Here is a 24,572-nt window from a genome sequence, read left to right on the forward strand (position 1 = left end):
ATCTGAAAAGGCCTTACACACTGAATACATCATGGGGTTTCCCTCTTTTGTATGTTATTTTATGCCTTTAGAGATCACTATGTTGTTCAAAGCCCTTACCACACTGATTACTATCAAAGAGTTTCTATCTATGATGAGATCTTTTATGCCTTTTAAGATTATTGTGAGTTACAAATTTCATATCACACCGATTACATTCATAGGGTTTCTCTCCAGTATCTGTTCTTTTATGACTATGAAGTTGATCATGTGCTACAAAGGCCTTCTCACACTGAATAAGCTCAGAGTTTCTATCTAGGGTGAGAATTTTTATGCCTTTGAAGATGACTGTTATTTGCAAAGGCCTTACCACACTGATTACATTCATATGGTTTTTCTCCGGTGTGTGTTCTTTGATGATTTTGAAGATTACTGTGTTGTACAAAGGCCTTACCACACTGATTGCATTCATAGGGTTTCTCACCAGTATGTATTCTTTTATGCCTTTTAAGATGATTGCATTGAGCAAAGGCCTTACCACACTGAGTACATTCATAAGGTTTCTCTCCAGTATGTGTTCTTTTATGGTTTTGAAGATTACTCTGAGCTGCAAAGACCTTACCACATTGATTACATTCAAATGGTTTCTCTCCAGTATGTGTTCTTTTATGCAATTGAAGATGATGACGACGTGCAAAGGCCTTACCACACTGAGTACATTCATATGGTTTCTCTCCTGTGTGTGTTCTCTTATGGGATTGAAGATGACTGTGACTTGCAAAGGCCTTGCCACACTGGTTACACTCATAGGGTTTCTCTCCAGTATGTGTTCTTCCATGGTATTGAAGAGTACTATACAGTGCAAAGGACCTACCACACTGATTGCATTCATATGGTTTCTCTCCTGTGTGTGTTCTCTTATGGGATTGAAGATGACTGTGAGCTGCAAAGGCCTTGCCACACTGGTTACATTCATAGGGTTTCTCTCCAGTATGTGTTCTTCCATGGTCTTGAAGAGCACTGTACCATGCAAAGGACCTACCACACTGATTGCATTCATAGGGTTTCTCTCCAGTATGCGTTCTTCCATGGTATCGAAAAGCACTGTACCACGCAAAGGCCTTACCACACTGAGTACATTCATAAGGTTTCTCTTTAGTATGTGTTCTTTTATGCTCTTGAAAAGTACTGTGATCTGCAAAGGCCTTACCACACTGATTACATGCATAGGGTTTCTCTCCAGTATGTGTTCTTTCATTCCATTTAAGGTGACTGACACGTGTCAAGGGTTCACCTTGTTGAATATCTACTGAAAGTTTTTCTTCAGCTTGAATTCTTTCAATCCTGCAAGGATAATTGGCACATATAAAAGCTTTACCACATTCAATACAGTGTTGTGCCTAGACATTTGTATGAATGAATTTTATAATATAGTCCAACTATAAAGAGGAATCAGATACTAAGTTTCTATAACTGTGTCTAAACTTATGTTTTGCTCTCTAATTAGGCACTTGTTTGCAACTTGGAAGATACCTCCAATGGTAAATTCCTTTCTTTTATCGCTTACCATTTTACCTTCCCTGAAACTTTTTTCTATAGGATATTTTATACATGTGTGAAGAGAAATGGATAAACACAGAGCTTTAGCATTCATGAATTCTCCTATACTGTGAATGATATGGCATATACTATGTCAACTAGCACCCCCAGAACTATTTGCACTGTTGTAGAATGCATACAGCTTTTTTGCAGTGTGAGTTTGTTCATGTATTAACAATGATGGTAGAAAAACAATTAATGGTATACTTGAATCAAATTCAACAAGTATACTCAACATGTGGCTACTAGTTATCTGATTGTTCTTAGAGAGTGGTATGCTACATCTCTCTATATCCCCATGCTCATACACTTGTATCAAGAATAATGTATGGTATACTTAGTAAAGAAGAATAACACATAAGAGATTTCCACATTGAATTCTCAGGTTTTGAATTGCTGTTCCTCGCAGACTGGTGGTATAGGTATCAGGGTTTCTGTAGAACAACTGCCACATGAGTCAACTCTAACAGCTTCTATCACTAAACTTATCACAGTCACAAGAGGTATACGAGTAATACAAGATTTACTATGGGCTGTTGTTTTGTTTTACAAAGTTTTGCAGATATACTTATCATCTTCAATGTGTATACCTTTTGTATTATGAGTAGCAAAAAAGAAATTTATTTGCAGATCTACAACAAAGCTCTCATGGTGCTATGCCTCAAAAGGTGATTTTTTTTAGCCATTGCTTTCTTAAAAGAATGTCATTCAAATGATATTCACATATGACTTGGGGATTTGTGAGAATTTGATAACTGTCAGTGCACTTAAAACTGTGCTTATTTACAGTGTTGCTTTAGACTAAAACTTTCAGGATGAAGAAAAATTTCATCAGAGGCACATTGTTATAAGTTTGCACAAGAAAATTACCTTTCATGTCTTCTAGAACATGGACAATGTTCTTCAGTATTATGGTCTTCCCAAATGCATCCTAAAATATAATACCAGAAAATGCATGTTATGTTATTGAAAATTGTGCAATGTTTCAGCTGTTATCTTAAGGGACCCTTAGAACCATAACTGCTTTATCCAACTCATTCTTATTGTTTTTAAATAAATTACTGAAGAACATTATTAACCAAGAAAAAGTTGTCCATTTAGTTTGAAACATAAAGGAAATTCATTTTTACCTATAGTAGTGAGGTTCCTGTAGGTCTCCAGCATCACATCTTTGTAGAGATTCTTCTGGGAAGGATCCAGCAAATTCCACTCTTTTCGAGTGAAGTTGATAAGCACATCATCATAGGTCACTGAACTCTAAAATATTTCATTCATGTTTATAATGGAAAGCAGAAAGGTGACAACATTGTAAATCAATACATCTTTGACAGTAGAGTCATAAAATTCTAGTGTTCCCCACTATTATTACGTGACACTAAAGATAATCACTTTAGAAGGAAATTGACTAGAAGTCACCACTGTCGTTTCTTTACTCTTTGAATGGGATATCACCTTACAAAAGAAGTTCCTATTAATAGAGAGAACCAAGGAAACAGATAAACAGGACATAGTACACTGAGAAAATTTTATGAAGAAATACTAATTACAAAAAAGAAAAATACAGTGGGCAAAGTGGGTGTATTGACTCATGCATTTAAGCACAGCACTCAGAAAGCATAGTTGTGTATATTTTGTCTCTGAGTTGAATGCCAGCCAAGTCTATGGAATCATTTTTAGGACAGGTGGAAATACACAGCAAGACCCTAACTCTATTGCAAAAATCAGGGAAACAAACAAATCAGATTGAAAGAATTCAGAGATATTTACTGATGTTCCTACAAAGAATTATGCATTCACTCCATATCTGTATTCATACTCCAGACAGCTAACGTTTCCTATTTTCAACTGGCAATACCAAAAACATTTTATGAAAAGCTACTTCATGTTCAAAATAATTACAAATTGAAAGGTGAAAACATTAGCTATATAAATGTGGGGCATAACAAATTAACACAGTTCTGGAAATATGGCTGAGTACTTCTGAGCTCTTCCTGGTCTTGAAAAGAGGTGGACACAATTACCAGTACTTACATGGGGATCACAACTACTTATTATTCCAAGTTCAGAATTTCTGAGAAGCTTTGATCACTCCGATGACCTAGTACCCATATGGTGCATATCCATGCAGACACATAAAATAGTCAAATTGAGTGAAAAATTAACAGCAAGCACAACAAGCAGAAAGAAGTTCATGCACCTGCAATTCGATGACTCAGAATGCTCATGCAGTACTAATGTCATGAATACATGGAATCCTGGGAATCAGAATGATACCCTCTGTCAAATTTAAAATTCAAGATATGTGTGAAGCTGACCACAGCAGCACATGCTTGACATGGAAAAAGCCTACATTCCAGGGTCATCATCCAACAACATAAAAACAAATAAAGCCATGAATGAAGTCCCCCTCCCTTTAATTTCAGGAATTTGGAGCCACACAGCAAAGGTTACTCAGACAAGCAAACAAAACAATTAAAACTGCAGGCTACCAAACTCCTTAGCACTGAACAGCAACTATTTCTTCTATATTTTATGTGATTTACAGATCAAGCCTATTATGATAATAAAAACATTTCAGTATGAGTGGAAAGCTGAATGGTTAATTCCAACAACAACACAGTAGACATAAAAGTCAGAAAATTAGTTGAGGATATTGAGACTCATCACATACAATGAGGCATTTCATCTAGAAAGGCCTTTCCTACTAAAGGTTCATAGGAAATTGAAAGAAAGGCCACCAAGGAGAGAAACTTGTTCAAGTACATGATCTTTTCTGGGAGGTTGTTCATTCAATGAACTGCACAGACTGGACCAAGAGAATGACCCAGGAGAGCAGACCAAAAGAGCAGGCCAAGACAGAGGGCAAAGACAGACCTCTGAAGTGTTGCTCTATGAAACACAGACTAGGCCAAGAACAGTTCTCAAAAACAAAATCAGCTACTTTATAGATTAGACCAAGAGGCAAAGACACTGCTTGCACCCATTGAAGGATGAGATGGGTGGGTGCCAATGCCAGAATTCAGCCGACAACATAGAAAACAACATGGTAACACCAGAACCAGGAAGATTTGATCATCCTAACCCAGAAGAAGCAACAGTAAATGATTTTCAGTGTAACTTTGTGAGGGTGATGAGGAAATCAAAATTCCCTTAAAGATATTGAGGAAAACACAAACAAAAATGGAAGACATCAATAAATCTCTCAAAGAAACCCACGAAACCAAGAAAAAATAATCAAAGTGGTAAAGCAAAGAACTTAAAAGACTTAAAGACTGGGGCTGGGCAGTGGTGGTGTGCATGCCTTTATTCCCAGCACTTGGGAGGCAGAGGGAGGTGGATCTCTGTGAGTTTCAGTCCAGCCTGGTCTACAAGGGCTAGTTCCAGGGCAGGCTCAAAGCTAGAAAAAACCTTGTCAAAAAAAAAAAAAGACTTGAAGACTGAAATAGAGGCAATAAAGAAAACACAAATGATGGTAATTCTGTATATGGAAAATCTAGGTAAACAAACAGGAACTACAGCAGGAAGTGTAACCAACAGAATAGAAAGAGAGAAGAGAGAATCTCAGGTGCTGATGATACTATAGAGGAAAGAGATTAATTGGTGAAAGAAAACAATAACTCCAACAAATACATTACACAAAACATCCTGGAAATCTAGTACACCATGAAAAAAAATCCAAACCTAAGAATAATAGGGATAGAAGAAAGAGAAGAACACCAACTCAAAGGCACAGAAAATATAGTCAACAAAAAAATATCTTAGAAGAAAACTTTTCCAACCAAAAGAAGGGTATATCTATAAATGTACAAGAAGCTTAGGGAACACCAGACAGACTGGACAAAAAAGTCCCCCTAACATATAATGATCAAAATGCAAAACATGTAGAATGAAGCGAGAATATTAAGGGCTGCAAAGGACAATGGTCAATTACAATATAAAGGCAGACCTATCAGAGTAACACCCAAATTCTTCGTGGAATCTATGAAAGGAAGAAGGCCCTGGACAGATATGCTGAAGACATTAAGAGACTAAGGACTCTACTATAACCGACAAAGCTTTCAAACACCGTCAATGGAAAAAACAAGGTATTCCATGAAATCCAGTCATACAGAAAGTACTAGTGGGAAACCCAAGAAAGCTAACTGTAAATGCAGGCAACAGATAACTTGACATCACAAACCCAAAGAAGAGAAACACACAAACACTACTACTGAAATAAAACAGGAAGTAGCAATAACTGGTCATTTATATCTCTTACTATCAATAGATCCAATTCACTTACAAATTGTCACAAGCTTAGAGAATGGATCCTAAAGCAGGGTTCATCCTTTTGCTTTATAGAAGAAATAACCTAAACCTCAAAGACAATATTACTTCAAGGCAGGACCTCGAGGGGTGAGTCCACCCACAGAGAGTGTGGAACTGATCTAGTGGGAGCTCACCAAGGCCAGCAGGACTGGGTCTGAATGAGCATGTGATTAAACCAGACTCTCTGAATGTGGCTGACAATGAGGGCAGACTGAGAAGCCAATGATAACGACACTGGATTTTGATTGTATTGCATGTACTGGCTTTTTGGGAGCCTAGTCTGTTTAGATGCACATCTTCCAAGGATGGAGGGGGTGCTTGGACTTCCCACAAGGCAGAGCACCCTGACTTCTTTTAGAACTGGAGAGCGAGGGGGAGGAGGGGAGTGGGAGGGAAATGGGAGGATGGGAGGAGGTAGAAATTTTAAATAAATAAATAAATAAAATAAAATAGACTGAAAAGTAAAATCAATCAGATTCGATGAAGGACACTTCATACTCATAAAAGGAACAATTCATTAGGATGAAGTCTCAATCCTGAACAGCTATGCCACAAATATAATAACACCCACATATGTAAAAGAAACACTACTAAAGCTTAAAATGCACATCAAATCCCACATATTACTAGTCGGAGACTTCAACAATCTACTCTTCCCCAATGGACAGGTCAATTAGACAGAAACTTAACAGAGAAATAAGACAACTAATAGTTGTCTTGACTTAAATGGACTCAACAGACATCTACAGAATATTCCATCCAAAAACAAAAGAATATACCTTCTTCTCAGTACCTCGGGGTATCTTCTCTAAAATGGACTACAAACATGGTAACAAGGCAATCCATGACACACACTCACACACAAATTGAAATAACCCCCTGTGTTTTATCATATCACTATGTTTTAAAGTTAGAATTTAACAACAACAATAATCACAAAAACCCTAAAAACTCATGGAGAATGAAGAGTGCTCTATCAAACTACCCCTGGGTCAAGGAAGAAATAGACATACTACCGAAAAAGTTGTTCTCTACAAAATTTGAAAGTTTAAACACATCTAAACAGGTTCAGTCAGCAAAATAAAATCAACCTAATGAGGGCAGACAACTTATCCAATTGTTTTTGGCCAACTTTGATGAGACCTGATTTTGAAATTCAAGAGCCTAATTAAAAAGTGAAAGTTTTAACTAACACAGTAAGGCTATATACGATAAATACATATGTAATATATACTGGGAAGAATTATATTGGCAATGTCCAATCCCTCTGCATTTGGTAAATTTAGAGAAAAGATTTTATCATCTATCCTATCTCAGTAAGCCCAAGGTGTTTTTGTAAATTTCCTTTTATCCTAACTTGTATTACCAACCTTAAATAATGTTCCTATGTCTCTTCACATTATATACTTTATATATTTTTTGCATTCAATTTTCAATTTGGTAACATACATAATTACAATTATTGAGTCTTTAGCTCCATCAGAGAACCCAGAAGGAGAAAATAATACTACCTGAGTAAACAGGAATTATAAAGCAAACAGCATTTAAAATAAAGAAACAACACCACCTGTATATTTAAAATAACTTTTTGCCAGGTGTGGTGGTGCAGGCCTTTAACCCAGCACTTTCATAGCAGAGGCAGGTATATCTCATTGACTTTGAGGCCAGAATGATCTACAAAATGAGTTCCAGGAAAGCCAGAGCAACACAGAGGAATCTGCATGGGAAAAAAAAGGGAAAATGTCCTTTTGTTTTCCCTTTAAAACATACCTAATATGATTATAATAAGTGACTGTTATGCCAATTTATTCTTTTGGAGGGGGACATTTTATTTGGATGATTTGGTTTTTTTTTTAGCTGTCTTGGTTGTCCAGTGGGTTTTAGATTCCTTAGTTTGATGTTTTCATGCTTTTGTTAAGATAAAACAAAACTTTGCCTTAAGCCTAACTTTATGGAGTTTTATTTTTGGAAATTGTATTTAATCAAAAGGAAAACATCTGTTAGTCTTACAAATTAATTAAGATTGAATGGTAATGCTCTCTGATGAACTATTATCTTTTTTATTCAAGAGATCTTTTTTTTGAAACTAATATTAACTAACTTTATTGGAGTGTTAATCTAATTAATTATTATTAATAGAAATCAGGAGTCAGATATGGGGGTGTGAACCTGAAAGTTCAGAGAAGCAGCAGAGCACAACCAGTGATCTGACTGCCTCCATCTAGAAGAAAGAAGGATCCTCTCTCAGCCTCAACTCTCTACTTCCTGTCCCTTTTCAGTTTGCAGTCCTCAAAGTTTCTATGATATTTCGTTAAGCTAATGGCTAGCTCTTATCTCTGACTACTAACAAAGTTTATTATCAATATAAGGTGAAACTATTACACAGATCCCTGCCACTTCTCATATATATATTACTCTATTGCTGCTTCCATTCCTCATATGCAGGCCTCGATGACAGATGTCTCATTGCTTGGAAATTTCAACATCCTGTGGTCTCAAATGTAACCCAGCTTCATCTTCAACACTTAATGCAATGAACTCCCACAGTCTCTTCACTAGGGCTCTGAATCTCAAAAACCATAGATGGCTATAATTGTGATGAACTTACCACAGAAGAAGAATCCATGACCTTCACATTTTGCATCTTTCTTATTTCCAGCATCAGTAAAACATAGGTGATCCTGCCAAGATCCAATGAACCCTACCGAACTTTGACTATATTTACTGCAGGTTATGTATGATGCTTCTGAGAGTGATGTGGGAGTGCACTCTGTGTGCTGTGATTATCATTACTGAATAAAGAAACTGTGTTTTCCTGCTGAAAGGGCAGAACTTTGGCAGGTGGGGAGGACTGGACTGAATGTTGGGAGAAAGAAGCACAGAGTCAGGAGATGCCATGGATCCTCCACTGGAGAAAAATTTGCACAAATTTGTTGGTAGGCCACAAACTTGTGGTGATACACAGATTAATGGAGATGGGTAAAATTAATATGTAAGAGTTAGCCAATAAGAAGTAGAGCTAATGGGTCAAGCAGTGATTTAATTAATATAGTTTCTACATGGTTATTTTGAGGGTCTGGGTGTGCGGGGAATGATCAAGTGGCCAAGTAGCATCCCTCCAACATGAGACAAGAATTACATTTTATACTACTTCCATAAATTAAGGGCATAGCTGGATAGAGTCTTAGGCATTGGGCACTTTCTTAACTTTAAATTCAGAGCAAGGGCCTTCCTTTAATGGTGCTGAAAACCATGAAAACCCCTGTCTCTTTTTCATCATAGGACTTCCATCTGAAACTACCTGGGGCTTTTATTCTTCAGACATGGAAAAATCAAGATAGTTTTGGGGCCAAGTATCACACAAATGATCTCTAGTTAAATGATTTTATGAAGTCTTCTAAGCACCTGCCCTAATTACCAGGCCAAGATCACATAACAGAGCCATGAGGAATGAATCCAGGCTTGGGATAGAGAGGGCACAGCAAGTCAAGCTGTGACTGTGTATTGAGAGCAATCAGATATTTGATAACTTTATCAGAAATAGAAGATAATAGAAATTTGCAGGATCAATACAGGATAGCTGCTGGGATATCATGAAGATTGTAAGCTATACAAGGAATACAGGATGATTGTCTCAGACCAATTTTGCTGTTGAGCTTCCAAACTTCCTTGACCACTAAGGGAATACTTGAGAAACACAGATTAGCCTAATGGCTTTTTCAAGACACACTGTGTCCTAGGAGCCATGGATTTTAACCTGAAAAAAAACCTAAAACAAACATCTCTCAGGATAGATAGACCAACCTAACTCCTTTGTTTCCTGCAGAGCCTTTTGCCCACTAAAATGCTATGATTTTAACATGCACTGTCCACAAGTACTCAACATTCACATCTTTCAGGTCCTACAAAAAAAATTTAGCTGTGTAGAGTTTTCTGTGACTGACTTTTGCAATCTAAAGTCACAATATCTTGAAAATTCTTCCACAGTCAAGATTCCCAAAACTTTAAGATACCATCTTACACCAGTCAGAATGGCTAAAATCAAAAACACCAATGATTGCCTATGCTGGAGAGGATGTGGAGTAAAGGAAACACTCATCCATTGTTGGTGGGAATGCAAACTTGTGTAACCACTTTGGAAATAAGTGTGGCAGTTTCTCAGGAAACTGGGAGTCAACCTACCTCAGGATCCCACAATTCCACTCTTGAGAATATACCCAAGAGATGCCTAATCATACTACAAAAGCAGTTGTTCAACTATATTCATAGCAGCACTATTTGTGATAGCCAGAACCTGGATAAAACCTAGGTGTCCCTCAGTAGAAGGGGAGGGAAATGGGAGGATGGGAGGAGGTGGAAATTTTGAATAAATAAAGATAAAAAATTTTAAAAAAACCCATTGAGTTATGCTGTGTAGATTTCTCTGTGAATGACTTTTGCCATCTAAAGTTCTGATATCTTAAAAATTCTTCCACAGTCAATATTCCCAAGTCCACTGCAGCAACCAAAACCGCTGTTAAGGTACCTCTTTTATTCCAACTTTCTTCTTTGTTGCTGTGATGAATCTATCTAAACAAAAGGAATTAACTCTGGTAATGAATATGTTTATTTGATTATTACTCCTAAGTCAGGGTCCACCACTGTGGGAGCTTAGGGTAGAAACTCAAGTTAATCACTGAAGGCAAAACATGAGGAACCATTCTTTTCTAATTTTCTCTTTTGCTTTGTTACTGTCTTGTGCTCAGTTAGCACCCTTAATCAGCCCAGGTCCACTGGCTTACAGACACTGCCAACTCAGGGGAAGAGTATTCTTCCAAGTCAATCATCAATCAACACAATCTCTTTCTGACAGAAATCAGACATTCTGATCTAAGCAAGGACTCAATTGATGTTGCCTCAGATGACCCTAGGCCTTGTCATGTTGACAGCTGAGGCTAATTAGCACACAGAGACAATATTATATGCAAAGGTTTTAAAGAACCAAAAATAATGTATTATTCTTGTCAGTCACTTAAGCAGCAAAGACCTAAACATGAGGATAACAACAAATGGAAAACACAGATACGCCAAAAATTAAAAGAGGCAATCATCTAAGATCAAGAAGAGAAAACTAAAACTGTCACTCCACAGAAACTATTCAAAACAAAAACTTAAGGAACTGATAATAGAAGGCATATTCTAAATGCAAATTGGTGAAGGTTCATTATGTTTGGAAATTTAATGACATCATTAGATTACGGTTAGAAAATCCACAACCGAGATGGCACCACTGACAAAACAGGTCTCAAAGACAGACCTTCCAATTCATATTATGGTCTCTTAAACAAGAACTACAGGATTCTAATCAAAATCAAACTCCAAGAAATCACTGGCCATCATGCATCCTGTACACTCCAGTTCTCTCCTTTACCAATAAAGAAAATGGGTTGGATGAGAAGGGCTGTCCACCAAAATTTGCAAGATTTATTTGATGCCTTTGATATTTTTGCTTTGTGGAAAATAGTTTTGGTTACTTAAAGTATGTCATTCTCTTATAATAAAGAAAATGATGTCTGTTAGGATCACGTAGATACCATTTCATTTTCTACAATTGGGAAATGCCTCTCAGTCTGCATTAGAGTGAAGAATTAAAACTTTTAAATAAAATTTCAGGAGAAAGATTTCTAAGGAATCAGTGTACATGTGAAGTAACTTGCTTGACTCAGTTTATAAGCAAAAACAATTTTGAAAACAAGGTTATTCCTATTTTTTGAGTATGTTTGTACATGAGGCAAAATGCCTTACATATGTGCACATGTGATATACTAAAAAAGAGACTGTCAGATCCCCTGGATTGAGAAAAGTAGAGATTTCTAAACCTCACAACGAGAATGCATGTTTAAACTCACATCATCCACACAAAAATAATGTGTTGAACTACCTGCTAAGAGACACAATACCTTTTATCAAATAAACCAAGTCTTTCTCAGATGAATAGAAACAAGAAAATCAAAAATAAATAAAGAAGTAAAAAAATGATCATGGGAACATGATGCATCAAAATTTAGATGGTCTGCAAGGTAAATTTGCAGAATTAAATAAATACAATACAATAACTTTGTCCAAGAATTTGTAAGAGGAAAGCTAACCACAAAGTTACATTCCATTGGAAACATTTAGAATGCTCACTGGGATTATGTGTTAATCATATCAACACTTAAGGGGCAAAGATTCAAATGTGAAGATAGCAACAACTGGAACACACAGATATGCTAGGAAATGGAAAGTGGCAGGCATCTAAAATACTCTGCACAAAACTTTCCCAAAACTCAAAACTTGAGGAAGTTATGATGAAAGAAATTTTCTGAATAAAATTGGGGAAGGTTGATAATTTTCTTGAATATGAATATTATAATTAGATTACAGTTATAGATTATAGAAAAAATAATATACAGATTCATATAATTTGCTTTCTGTATTTTCCACAAAGATCCTCCCATCAAAAATGTGCCCAATGTTTGTGAAAGAATAAAGGTGTTGGGCTGCAGAGATGGCTCAGCGGTTAAGAGCATTGCCTGCTCTTCCAAAGGTCCTGAGTTCAATTCCCAGCAACCACATGGTGGCTCACAACCATCTGTAATGAGGTCTGGGGCCCTCTTCTGGCCTGCAGGCATATACAGACAGAATATTGTATACTAAATAAATAAATCTTTAAAAAAAAAGAATAAAGGTGTTGAAGAGAAAAAGCCATGAACAAAAGCAGGAATATGTTGTCAATTTTTAGTTAAAAGACCAAAGTAATCCTTGTCAAGGAAAAGTGTGATTGTGCCCAATGTTACCAAGCTATCTTTCATGATATGTCTCCAAAAATTAAATAAACTCAAACTGAACAACTTTCACAAAAATAACTCCAAGTGACACTTACACTGTTTTTTTCTGACCCCCAGTTACTGATCTGTCTTCTGAGACAGCAGCCTCATGATACAGATGTTATCTGTGAAAATAGAGAAGATCACTTCCTACAGCTCTACAGATCTTGTGCTTTCCTCTGGTTTAATGTAAACACAGTCCCAAAATGTCCAATCCCAAAACAACTAAAAAATAATTTAAAATTTGCTTCCTACTACATGGCATGTGGCAGAATATGTGGATTGTGCCTTGCCTTCCTCTCTAACACAATGCACACCTGAGAAATCTCTGCAAATAAGAAACTTCTTTTGTCCCCTGGTAAGCTTCCCTGGATAGCACCATTGTGGTTAATGGCAGGATCATGTTAAAAGCATTCTACTCAAGTATTGCTCTACCAGTTCTACAATTTGTAAGCTTTATAAAAAAAAAAAACAACTAAAAATGGAATGCAACATTCAGAACTTGTAGAATCTAGAACTTCAGTTTTCTAATCTCTCTTCCCACTATACAACAAAAGCAGTGCCATGTGTATACTCTGGACATAGATAAAACCAGCATCATACCCTCCATTTCCAGGGTTTCAGAGTCCCCCACTCCCTAGTAAATCCGTACACAAGGAGGCTCAGAAAACAAGGGCCACTGCCACCTCAAATAACTTGAACCAAGATAGCTAAGGTCTGGCTCATGATCTTTCCAAGCATAGCAGAAATGACAGCTCAACAGACCTGCTCTTGACACCCTCCACTCACTATGGGATAGCTTGTGATCTTCCTTACTACTTCTTACAGCAGAGGCAGAAGAAAATCATGGAAAGAACCCACAAAATGTCTGTCACTAGTACTCCCCATTGCTAGCACTTCCCAGAATCCCTCTCTGACTAGGGCCACCCATCTGGGACTCACAATATTAGCAGCTCCAATGACTCAGACAGCACAGTCCTTCCAGTTCTGCCCTATCAGCCCAACTTATGGGGGTCTAGTTTAGAAAATTTGTATTTAGTACACATTATTTGCCTCGCCTAGAGCACATCCTGATCCTCACACAAAGTATAGGGTTTTTGTGTACACATTACATTGAACACTCACTTTCCAGTGTAGACATTTCATTGGCTCAGAGATGAAAAATCCTGCAGACAAACACAGGTCCCATTCATAAAGTATCTACTGTTACTGTGTAAGTGTTGTTAAAGAAATACAGAAGATGAATTAGAAAACAATCAGGATCATGTTAGGACTTGGAGGTAACAAAGACAATATGGATATGATGTAGTTTTAATCTCAAAAATTATTTTGAAACATTGAAACAGGCTTTATGTCCATGTGCTCCAGAGACAAGGGATTTGTACTAGAGCACAATAAATATATTTTATAGAAAGATGAAGATCTTAATCCAGAAAACTAGCAGTCCTATTAAGCAGGGACACAACATTTTACACAGATCTTCTATTTTGGATGAACTACTGTATACATAGCAAGTAGGTTTCAGTCCCTTTCCCAGATTCTTGATTGCCCAGGTCCATGGACTGCAAACAATGGTTAATCAGGACAATCATACAGCATCTACAATGGACTACCTGATTCCAGAAAAGTAATCTTGGTTGTAGGAGGAAACCTCTCACCCTCAGGACAAACACTCACTTCCTGTACTGTGTCTCCACCAGCTTCAAAATTGGACAATGAGTTCAATTCTTATACCAATCCCTCTTCATTTCTAAGTCCCCGCAAAAGCCAGAATGATTAGCAGACACTCATTAACTGTTCTATTTTTCTTTCTCACTGACTAGTGAAGGCCAAACCTGGAAGGAGTTGCAGGAATGTCTTTCCACGGCTGGGCAGCAGAGGCAGGATTAGGTGTTGAAAATAATTCTCAATTTACACAGAATGAGGTAAGCCTAAACTACAGGAGACATTGCTGTATGCAAAAATCAACATAACCTAAAAGAATTTAATTGAAACTATTAATGACTTAAAAACAATAGAAAACAGAAACAAATAGAGATAACAGCAGCAATATACTTAAAGAAAGTATTTGAAAATGATACCAAAAAGTGATTTTTAAAGTGATGATAATAATGCACTTTTAAGATTAAATAAAATTTTCTATTTTGCCTTTGAAAAACGAGTAGGCCCTTCCCTGAGAGAGGGGATGTCTTCATTAGAGATAGACTGATGGTGCCCATATACAGATGTTGACTGCTGAGACCTTTAACATGACACATAGACTTAGTCAATGTCTGTTTCTCAAATCACGGAGCTGACATAACTGTGTTAGGCAATATTGATCATATCTGCAGAGGATAGTTGCCTAATTGCAAATTCAATGTTCCTTGACTCAAGAAAAGCCTTCCAGTCACAACAATCATGCATTCTGCTCTGTGTTCATTCACTTGACAGTAATTTAAACATGGTGGGAAATTATAAACCACTCCCAGTACCACAATTGGGCCCTTTTTATAATGGTGGCTCCAATAGCTGATTGCCTATGCTGTGCCCCCTGCAGTGTACATAAAAAACTATTCCTCCTATTGTGGTCTGAAGAGAAGGGCTGCTCCATATGCAAATCCTTTCCCTGTGAGTGCATTGGATAGTCAACTACATGACTCAAATACATAATTTTAAAACTGTGAGGTGCTGCACTCATTTAAGAATTTTGAAGGTGTAATGTAGAGGACACTCAAGGTCATTGCCTTGGAAAGCAAAAGACAGGGACTGAGGCCACCTGAGTCAACATAAGAGAAGTTGTCTGAGAAACACTTTTTCTATCAGGATGGAAATTCAGCAGTTCTAGAATTAATATGACTTTCCCCTGAGAAATCACTTCACATCCTTAAGAGATTAATTTTAAAAAGTATCTTTAATGATGGCATGCATCAATCTCTGGCCACTGCTCAAGGGGAACCAGGTTAGACAGATTTTGCATTTAATATATGCTGTTATCCTTAAGTATCCTTTAGGTTCATGATCCAGATTACACTTTGAATAATTGAAATAGAAACAGGCAACTTGCCAGTCTAGACTTTTAGGCAGAATTACACAGCAAAAATATCCCCAGAATATTTTAAGTACACCAGTGATGTGTTACATCAGTTCATTCTTCACTGATAATGAAGGACATGGGGGATGAGAAAGATAGGACAACTAAAAGGGAAAAACATAGGGTGGGGATGCATTGCAGAAGATACGTCCCATGCCTAGTAAGCTTCTGAAAAAAAATAGCATTTTGCCAGGTAGTGGTGGCACACACCATTAATCCCAAGACATCGGGACAGAGCCATGAGCTTCTCTGTGAGTTCCAGGCCTGTTTGGTCTAAAGAGTTCCAGGATATTCAGAAATGTCCCAGAGGATGTCTGTCTCAGAAAAACCAAAAAATAAAAGACATCAGCTAGCATTTTATATACTACTTCCAGAGGAAAAATGAAAAAAAAATTGTGAAGTCAGTAGAAACTGTCATCCAATAAGACAAATTTAGGAGGAGGCTAGTCCAAAAATTCTACACAAGGAGAACATGGGGTATTTCATGGTACTGATATCCGTAGCTCTGAGATGGATTCTCCAGAGCTGAGACAACCCCTCCACAAAGTCCTTGGCATCAGACCCGACCATTACCAGCTCCAAAGCATATTTCTGGTTTTAGAGAAGGATCTATGTTTGATTATCAACACATCAGGTCATTAGGGAAACTCACAAGGCTCAGGTCCTAGGCTGTTTCTAGATCTTCCAAGAGTATCCCTCCTCCCTGCCTGAGGTCTCAAATGAAAGCCTTGATTGATCAGGCCAGTCACTCACACAACAGTTTTTCACATTTCAAATATGTCACCTGGTGTCATATTGCCCATTTGGCGGAACTGTGCTTTTCTCAAAAAGAAACTGGAAATTTAAGTCACACCAGGCCTTAAAGTTGGTTGTGACCCTGTAATGCCTCCTGGAGCAGCTTGTTAAGAGGCTTGTTACTTGATATTTGGATGGGCCTAGTGAATTGTTTTAAATCGGTGTTGGCTTCTTTGAAATGGTTTGGAGCCAAGTATCTGGACAATCCTCGTGATTAATGTATACCCAAGCATCCTAATCTCTACCAGCCATGATTAGCATATTCTTAGCTTTTGGGTGTTTTAGTGGCGGTCCTCCCTCTGCTGAATTCTACTTTGTGAGACTTAATTACTCACTAAGCATTGCTAAATCGTTTGTGTCACCAATTCTCCTCTTCTGCATTATGGTATAGTAGTGGATTGCCACCCAACACGTAAGATGCCTTTGATAACCTCTGCAAATTTAAATATAAATTCCTATTATTATTAAGTTGGGGGAATAGCCCTAGCCCCTGGCCTGGCAGTTGCTTTGCTCTGGACTCCAAATCCCAGCTTGCAAGGTCCTGACCATGCCCACCCCCAGAGAGGGGTCAGGACCAGTCCCACAGGGTATTTAAAAGGCCTCCAAGAGAGGGAACACGTGGTTTTGGGGTCTGCATGAGCTCCTTGCAGTCCGGTCTCCCCACCATGTGCTTGGCCACCTGAGATCGTCTTACTTAATAAAACGATGGGCATTTTGATTTGGTTTGATTTGACCTAATTGGATTTCTTGTACCAGTGGGGCTTCTCTTATTCTTATCAATTATATTTAAAGGCTGAATGCAACGTGTTCAATATTGAAAAGGTACTGGGGAATGTAGGCCTGAGTTTGGTAACTTGTTTCCATGGATGCAACAAGCCTGTTGAAGTTGACTAGAAAGGTGTTTGTTGTTTTTTTTAAATATTTATTTATTTATTATGTATACAATATTCTGTCTGTGTGTATGCCTGAAGGCCAGAAGAGGGCACCAGACCTCATTAAATATGGTTGTGAGCCACCACGTGGTTGCTGGGAATTGAACTCAGGACCTTTGAAAGAGCAGGCAATGCTTTTAACCTCTGAGCCATCTCTCCAGCCCCTAGAAAGGTGTTTGTACACTTTTCTCGTTCCCAATACTTTAATCGGATTAAGTAAAGGAGCAAAGTTATTCAGAAACCTGCCCCTAGGCCTATGAGTTAGGAGGGCCCAAGTTGGACTTCACAATACAGGGAATATGGCGGCAGTTTCTCACCCAGATCCCAGAAGGACACACCCTAGTGTCTCCCTCATTTCACCTTCTGCTCGTTCCCACCTGGAGACAGCATTTCCCTGCTCACCATGTTGTCGTTCTTCAGGTCGCCAAAACTCTCAGTTCATCATCGCCCAGCAGCAGCAACTGCTCCACAGGACAGGAAACCACTGCTGCCAGCTCCCCTTCAAAGTCAAGCCTGAAGGCGCCTGCCCGGAAGAGACCCGCCCTGCTTTGACTGGCAGGTCACCTGGAGGGTAGGATTGGCTAGTGAGGCCTGAGTAGAGGAAACACCGCCCATAGGGCTACAGTGTGCTTAAAGAGACAGCACATTGGTTCCTGGTCATTCCTCTCGCCCCATCAAAAATTCTTTTCCAGATCTGAGAACATATGCATGCACTTGCCCCTGGCTACAAAAGCAGTCACTGTCATCTTTTTGAACTCCATAGATTCCTCCTGGATGCAAAGTAGCTAGCTAGTTTGTACAGTTTACCAAGCTACCTGGGTGGAGTAATTTCCTGTCCCACAGGGGAAAGGATGCCCAGAATATTAAACAACTAGAGGGAGTTTTTAAGTTACAAAAGGAGATGCTTGTTCTGTGGTTTCATGCTGAGGTCAGATGAAATGAAGGTACTTTTAACATGGCTTTCACAGGATTTTCCAACAGAAAAAAAGAAATGCAGGAAACAGATCACAAACAAGATGATAGTTTAGGCCAGGAGGTGGTGGTGCATGCCTTTAATCCCAGTTCTGGGAAGGAGACAGATGCAGGCAGATCTCTGTGAGTTTGAGGCCAGCCCGTTCTACAAGAGCTAGTTCCAGGGCAGGTTTCAAACCTATAGAGAAACCCTGTCTCAATAAAAATGGAGTGCTGGAGAGATGTCTCAGTGGTTAAGAGCATTGCCTGCTCTTCCAAAGGTCCTGAGTTCAATTCCCAGTAACCACATGGTGACTCAAAACCATCTGTAAAGAGGTCTGGTGCCCTCTTCTGGCCTTCAGGCATACACACAGACAATATTGTATACATAATAAATAAATAAATATTAAAAAAGAATGATAGGTCTTTCCCACATTGAAAAGCTGGATGATGGCTCCATTGCTTTATGGGTTTTATTCCCAAAATTCAAAGCAACCTCCAGGCAAATGAATAGTAATAAAGAGGGTAGTATTCATGAAAATCTGAATACATAGAGATAATGGAGCTAGGAAAAATGTCTTCACGAGCACCATTGATAGCTAGCATGTCTCCTTCCAAGGTCAGGTGAATAAAATATACAACTGCAGTTCTCAAGATTCTCTACATGAACAGAATTCATAGAATGAATCTCACCATTTAAGTAGGAAGTGGGCTTATTATAATGTCTCACTAGCTGTGGTCCTGGTCACCTAAAAATAGCTGCCCACCAATGGCAATTGAAGAATCCAGTAGATTACTACTGAGCTTCTTGTATAAGATCAAGTGAAGCATTCAGTTGTTTTTCAATCCATGAGACTCAATGTCTAAGTTGGTTTTCAGTATTCACCAAAATTCCAAAGAAGTGGACTCTAAAGGAATGAGCTTGGTATGCAGAGGTAGAACAAAACGCCAAAATAAGAGAATTTTCTTCTTCAGTATACTTTATATGTGACTGCTGGTGCCAGATTGTGAGATCCTGGTTAAAGTTAGATCATAGTCTTTGTATTATTTGGGTTTATTTTTATTTATTTATTTAGGTGATTTTTATGGCAGGATTTATCTGTGTAGTTCTGAAACTCATTCTGTAGGCCAGACTGGTCTCAAAATCAGAAAATCCTACTGCCTCTGCCTCTCGAGTGATGGTGTTTAAGTGTGCACTGACAACAAGCAGCTAAAGGTCGGTCCTAAAGTTTTCCCAATTAATGGAGGGTTTTCTCATTTCAACACCTTTAAGTAAAATCTCTCAGGTATATTCAGTTCTATGTGTATTAGTTAATCCCAAATATAGTCAGTTTGACTACCAATAATAGACATCTCAAAAGCTAAGACAGAAGAAATGGGAAAAAAATCTAGTGTGCATGAGGCAGGAAGAGCAAGGGAGTAATTTTCAAACAAACTCTTTGTCTGCAGTTCTGAAGCCACATTTGGAATTGTACTTCAGTGATGGGGCTGGGGAGATAGTATTGTGGTTAAGAGTACTGATATCTCTTCTAGAGGACCTCGGAACAATTTTTTGTACCTACATGGAATCTTACAACTATCTTTAGCTTCAGTTCTTGAGGACATGACACAGTCACACAGACATACATGAATCAAAAGCATAAATACACAAAAAATAAAAATAAATAAATTTAACATATGAATAAAATTCAACATTACTTTCCAAATGGAGATATCTTATATTAGTATCATCTGTACTTAATGCATTTTCAGATGTATGTGTATAATGGATTATTAAAATTATGAGAGTCTTCAGCAGCTTGCTGTGAGAAGCTCGCAGTGGCAGATAGTGTGTCCCGGGATGGCACACAAGATCATGCAGCAGTTCTTCGATGAGCCATATGGGTGGTGGGTGGGAGACAGACAGATAGACAAAACATACAATGTGGAGTTGGATATTTATATAGTGATTATCGAAGAGAGGGGAGAAGGGGAGGAGATGAGAGAGAGGAAGTAGAGAAGTTGGGAGAGGCAGAAGTTGCCTCTTCAAGAGAAGAACAAAAAGATAAAAGAGGGGCTAAGACTGCAAGTAGTAAAGGAGTGTGGATGTCTTGTCTCTTAAAGAGACAGAACATTACATTCTCATATCTTTATTATAATAAAAGCAGGAATCATGGATGTAGGGATAGAATAAACATAAAATTTTGGTGTTCCTTTTGGGTGAATGTGTATATTCCTTGTAGGCTTTACTAGCTTTTGATACTATGACACCCTGAAGAAAGAAATCTGCAATCTGCACGGAAAGAATCCAGTATTGCTGGACAAGTTGGAGGACAAAAATTGCTGTCCTCTAGAAATGACATCGCTACTGCACTCATGAAATATTTGTAGTTGTTACCTACTTAAGACCTTAGGAAGATCAATCCAACTAGATCAGTCAGCATTCCAGCAGATAGGGGGTGAGGGAGAGAGGAAAATTAGGGAGAAAAGAGAGCATGCATAAAAGTTGTGAAGAAAGTATAGACAAGATACATTGTGTCTACTTATGAAATTGTCAAGAACAGATACAAGACAAGAAATCTAGATTTTCTGAAACAGAGGAGCAGATCTTGTTCTATTAAATTTATTATTCCACATTATTCTCGCTCCTGTTTCCCAATACATGAATCAAGTGTGACATGCATGCTAATCAAGTGCTCCAGCACTGAGATAAACAGCCAGCTGTGGCAGAAGTCATATACAATAACGTAAACCCTGAGATATAATTTCACTTTTCAGAACTAGGATGGCGCCGGGCGGTGGTGGCACACGCCTTTAATCCCAGCACTCGGGGGCAGAGGCAGGCGGATCTCTGTGAGTTCGAGGCCAGCCTGGTCTACAAGAGCTAGTTCCAGGACAGGAACCAAAAGCTACGGAGAAACCCTGTCTCAAAAAATAAAAAAAAAAAAAAAAAAAAAAGAACTAGGATGGCGCCGGGCGGTGGTGGCGCACGCCTTTAATCCCAGCACTCGGGAGGCAGAGGCAGGCGGATCTCTGTGAGTTTGAGACCAGCCTGGTCTACAGAGCTAGTTCCAGGACAGGCTCCAAAACCACAGAGAAACCCTGTCTCGAAAAAGAAAAAAAAAAAAAAAAAAGAACTAGGATGGCTTTTCCTAGCTGTAAACTCACAAATTAGAAAAATTTGTCCCAAATTTGGTTCACAAAATAAGCTTTTGTGTTGCCAGCACTGGTCTGCTGACCCCACACTGTTGAGAGCTTTTCTGAAAAGATTCAGAAAGTAGATTTTGTACATGTTGAAACAAAGTGAGATTCCCAACACCACTGAAAAGCAAGAGAAAGTACCACCAGCCAGCAAGAAAGACTGAAAATCTCCTCAGAAATGACAATCAGATAAAATGGGATTATTGGGAGAAACCACTGTGGGAAAGAGGAAGCCACTGTGCTAAACAAGCAGGTGGTTCTCTCTACTAAATCTAGGACATCAGGAACAGGAAACGCCTCAGTTGCTAGAAGGTAACTAACTGGCCAGGTACTCCAAGAAAGCAGACACCTGAGGCAGGTTGGACATCGTCAAAACTTTCTTAGACTCAGAGAATCTCTGGAATATTGGAGAGAGCAGAAGATAACTCAGCGCCAGATAATTCCTCAAGTCCCCCCTCATGGTTTCTGGTCAAAATACATGCACCTCATAGATAAGATAAAAAGATACCCTACCAATAAGAAAAAACACACTTCGAAAATATAAGCACCAAAGAGGAAGAAAATAAGACCAAAGAAAGAATTAGCACTGAAAACATTAAACAAACTGAAGACATTGAAACCTGTGCGATTCGCATATCACAGTGATTAGACTAGATCATTCATCCACAACCTACTAATAAATCAGCATGAGAGAAAAAGCAGGGAAAGAATCTACGTCGTGATATGGTGGTACACACCTTTAGTCTTACTACTTTGGAGGTAGACTTAGGTTAATTTCTGTGAGTTTGTGGTCAGTCTTGTCTACTCAGAAAGGTCTGGGACAGTTAAGTCTACATAGAGAGACTACGTGTCAAAAAAGAAAAAAGAAAAGAAAGAAATGTTTTCAGCTGATTGCTACAATAAAGTTATAACAGGGGAAAACCCAAAATCCTACAAGGGATTGGGTGCATGTGCAGAGACACATATAAAGAGCAGTTGACCAAATCAGAAGGCACAGTTGAGGAATACTCCCAAATGAAAAGGACTATAATGACTGGGCCTGTAAACTCAGCCCTTGGGAAGTCAGGCAAGAAGAGGGCCAGATGGACTATGACGAAAATGGGCATGTAAACATAGAGAATGGAGGAGTGACAGGGAAGTGAGAAGGAGGAAAGTAGTTAAGAAGGAAAGAAAGAAGGATGATAAAAGAAAATGAGAGTTCGAGGCCAGCCTGGTCTAGAAAAGCTAGTTCCAGGACAGGAACCAAAAGCTATGGAGAAACCCTGTCTCAAAAAGAAAAAAAGAAAAGAAAAGAAAATGAGAGGAGAACTGGAAAGGAAGGAAGACACATAGGTAGAAAGGTTAAAAAAAGGAAGAAAAGAAAGAGACAGAGATAGGGCTAATTGTCTGTGTTCCATCCATGGTCTCTTACTCTCTACAACACATTTGTCCACGACCTTCTGGCTTTCATGGTTTCACTTAGAAATTCAGGTGTAACTCTGATAGGCTTGCTTTAATATTACTTGCTCTTTTTCTTTTGCAGGTCTCAGTATTCACTCTTTCTTCTATATGCTCAGCATTTTGATTATTATAGGTGAGGAGACTTGTTTTTGTTCCCATCTATTTGGTATTCTGTAAGCTTCTTCTATTTTCATAGTGATATACTTCTCTAGGTTGGGAAAGTTTTCTTCAACAATTTTGCTGAATATGGATTCTGTACCATTGAGCTGGAAATCTTTTCCTTCTTCTATCCCTGTTATTCTTAGGTTTGAATTTTCATGATGTCCCCGATTTCCTGGATCTTTTGCTTTAAAAATTTGTTGAATTGAAAATTCTCTTTGACCAATGAATCTATTTGTTCTTTAGTACCTTCAACTACTGATATTCTTCATTTCACCTCTTCTATTTTGTTAGTTATGTGTGCATCTGTTGTTCCCATTTGTTTAAATGGATTTTCCATTTATAGAATTCCCCTTATCAGTGTTTTCTTTATTGCCTTTATTTCAGTTTTCAAGTCTTAAGTGTTTCAACTCTTTGTTTCACATGTTTGATTATTTTTTTCTTGGTTTTCTTTAAGAGATTTGTTGATTTCTTCCATTTTTTTGTTTGCCTTTTCCTCCATTTCCTTAAATAAATTTTTTATTTCCTCTTTAAATCTGTCCATCATCCTCTTAAAGTTATGTTTAAAATTATTTCTTTCAGCCTCCTCTGGGTTAGGCTGGTCAAGTCTTCCTGTAACATTTCTATTGGCTTCTGGTGTTACCATGTTGCTTTTTAGGTTGTTGAATAAGCTCTACCATTGGAACCTACCTATCTCTTCCTCAAATTTTTGCTAACAGAGTCTTTGCCTCTTGGTACAATCATTGCAGTTACTGTCTGTGTCTTTGGGAGCTGTTTTTATGTGCTCTGAACTGACACTGTTTGTGTCTTAGGGAATGACTGAGGACTCTCTTGGCCTTCTGTCTTGGTCCACTGTCTTGGTCTTCTCTCTTGATATTTTCTGTGCACTAACAGTCTATGCTTCAGAGTTCCTCTGAAGCCATGCAGGATAGAGGTTTTGGGGCCAGAGTAGGACTTCTAGCTTGAAGCCTCCTACTCTGAGAATTTTGGAACAGCCAAACTGCTGGAAGCTTGTCTGCTGACTGGCTGGATAACCAGAACCTTACTGTACTGAGGGCTTAGAGAGTGGGGTATCAAGCTGGGGGGGGTGTTCACTTACCTCTTTTTCTGCTGTGTGCAGTAGCAGCCTGTGCTTGCAAGTTCCTCTTAGGTCACAGGAGATATGAAGGTTTCAGTGGTGGATTGGGACTTGTAGCTTACAGGCTGCAATAGAGAGGGTGGTGGATTTAGAGCACCCTACCTGTAGGAATCTTACCAGCTGGCTGACTCGAGAAGCTGATGCAGGTAGGGGAGGGCCCAGGGTTTTGT

The 24,572-nt window shown here is 38.5% G+C and overlaps 2 protein-coding genes across 2 annotated transcripts in view; one reads left to right on the top strand and one right to left on the bottom strand.

Moving 5' to 3' along the window:
- Positions 1–531: 531 nt before the first annotated feature.
- Positions 532–24,572, bottom strand: part of LOC142839819 (uncharacterized) — an 88,745-nt gene continuing 64,704 nt past the window's right edge. The window contains exons 7-8 of the mRNA XM_075956202.1: positions 731–973; positions 532–563 (exon numbers count right to left, since the gene is read on the bottom strand). Of these exons, the coding sequence (XP_075812317.1) occupies positions 532–563; positions 731–973 (275 nt within the window). The remainder of the gene's footprint in view (positions 564–730; positions 974–24,572) is intronic.
- Positions 17,834–24,572, top strand: part of LOC142840022 (uncharacterized) — a 43,580-nt gene continuing 36,841 nt past the window's right edge. The window contains 1 exon segment of the mRNA XM_075956502.1: positions 17,834–18,105. Within this exon segment, the coding sequence (XP_075812617.1) occupies positions 17,834–18,105 (272 nt within the window).

Source organism: Microtus pennsylvanicus, chromosome 22, assembly GCF_037038515.1.
Source record: "Microtus pennsylvanicus isolate mMicPen1 chromosome 22, mMicPen1.hap1, whole genome shotgun sequence".
In the NCBI taxonomy this organism is placed as follows: domain Eukaryota; kingdom Metazoa; phylum Chordata; class Mammalia; order Rodentia; family Cricetidae; genus Microtus; species Microtus pennsylvanicus.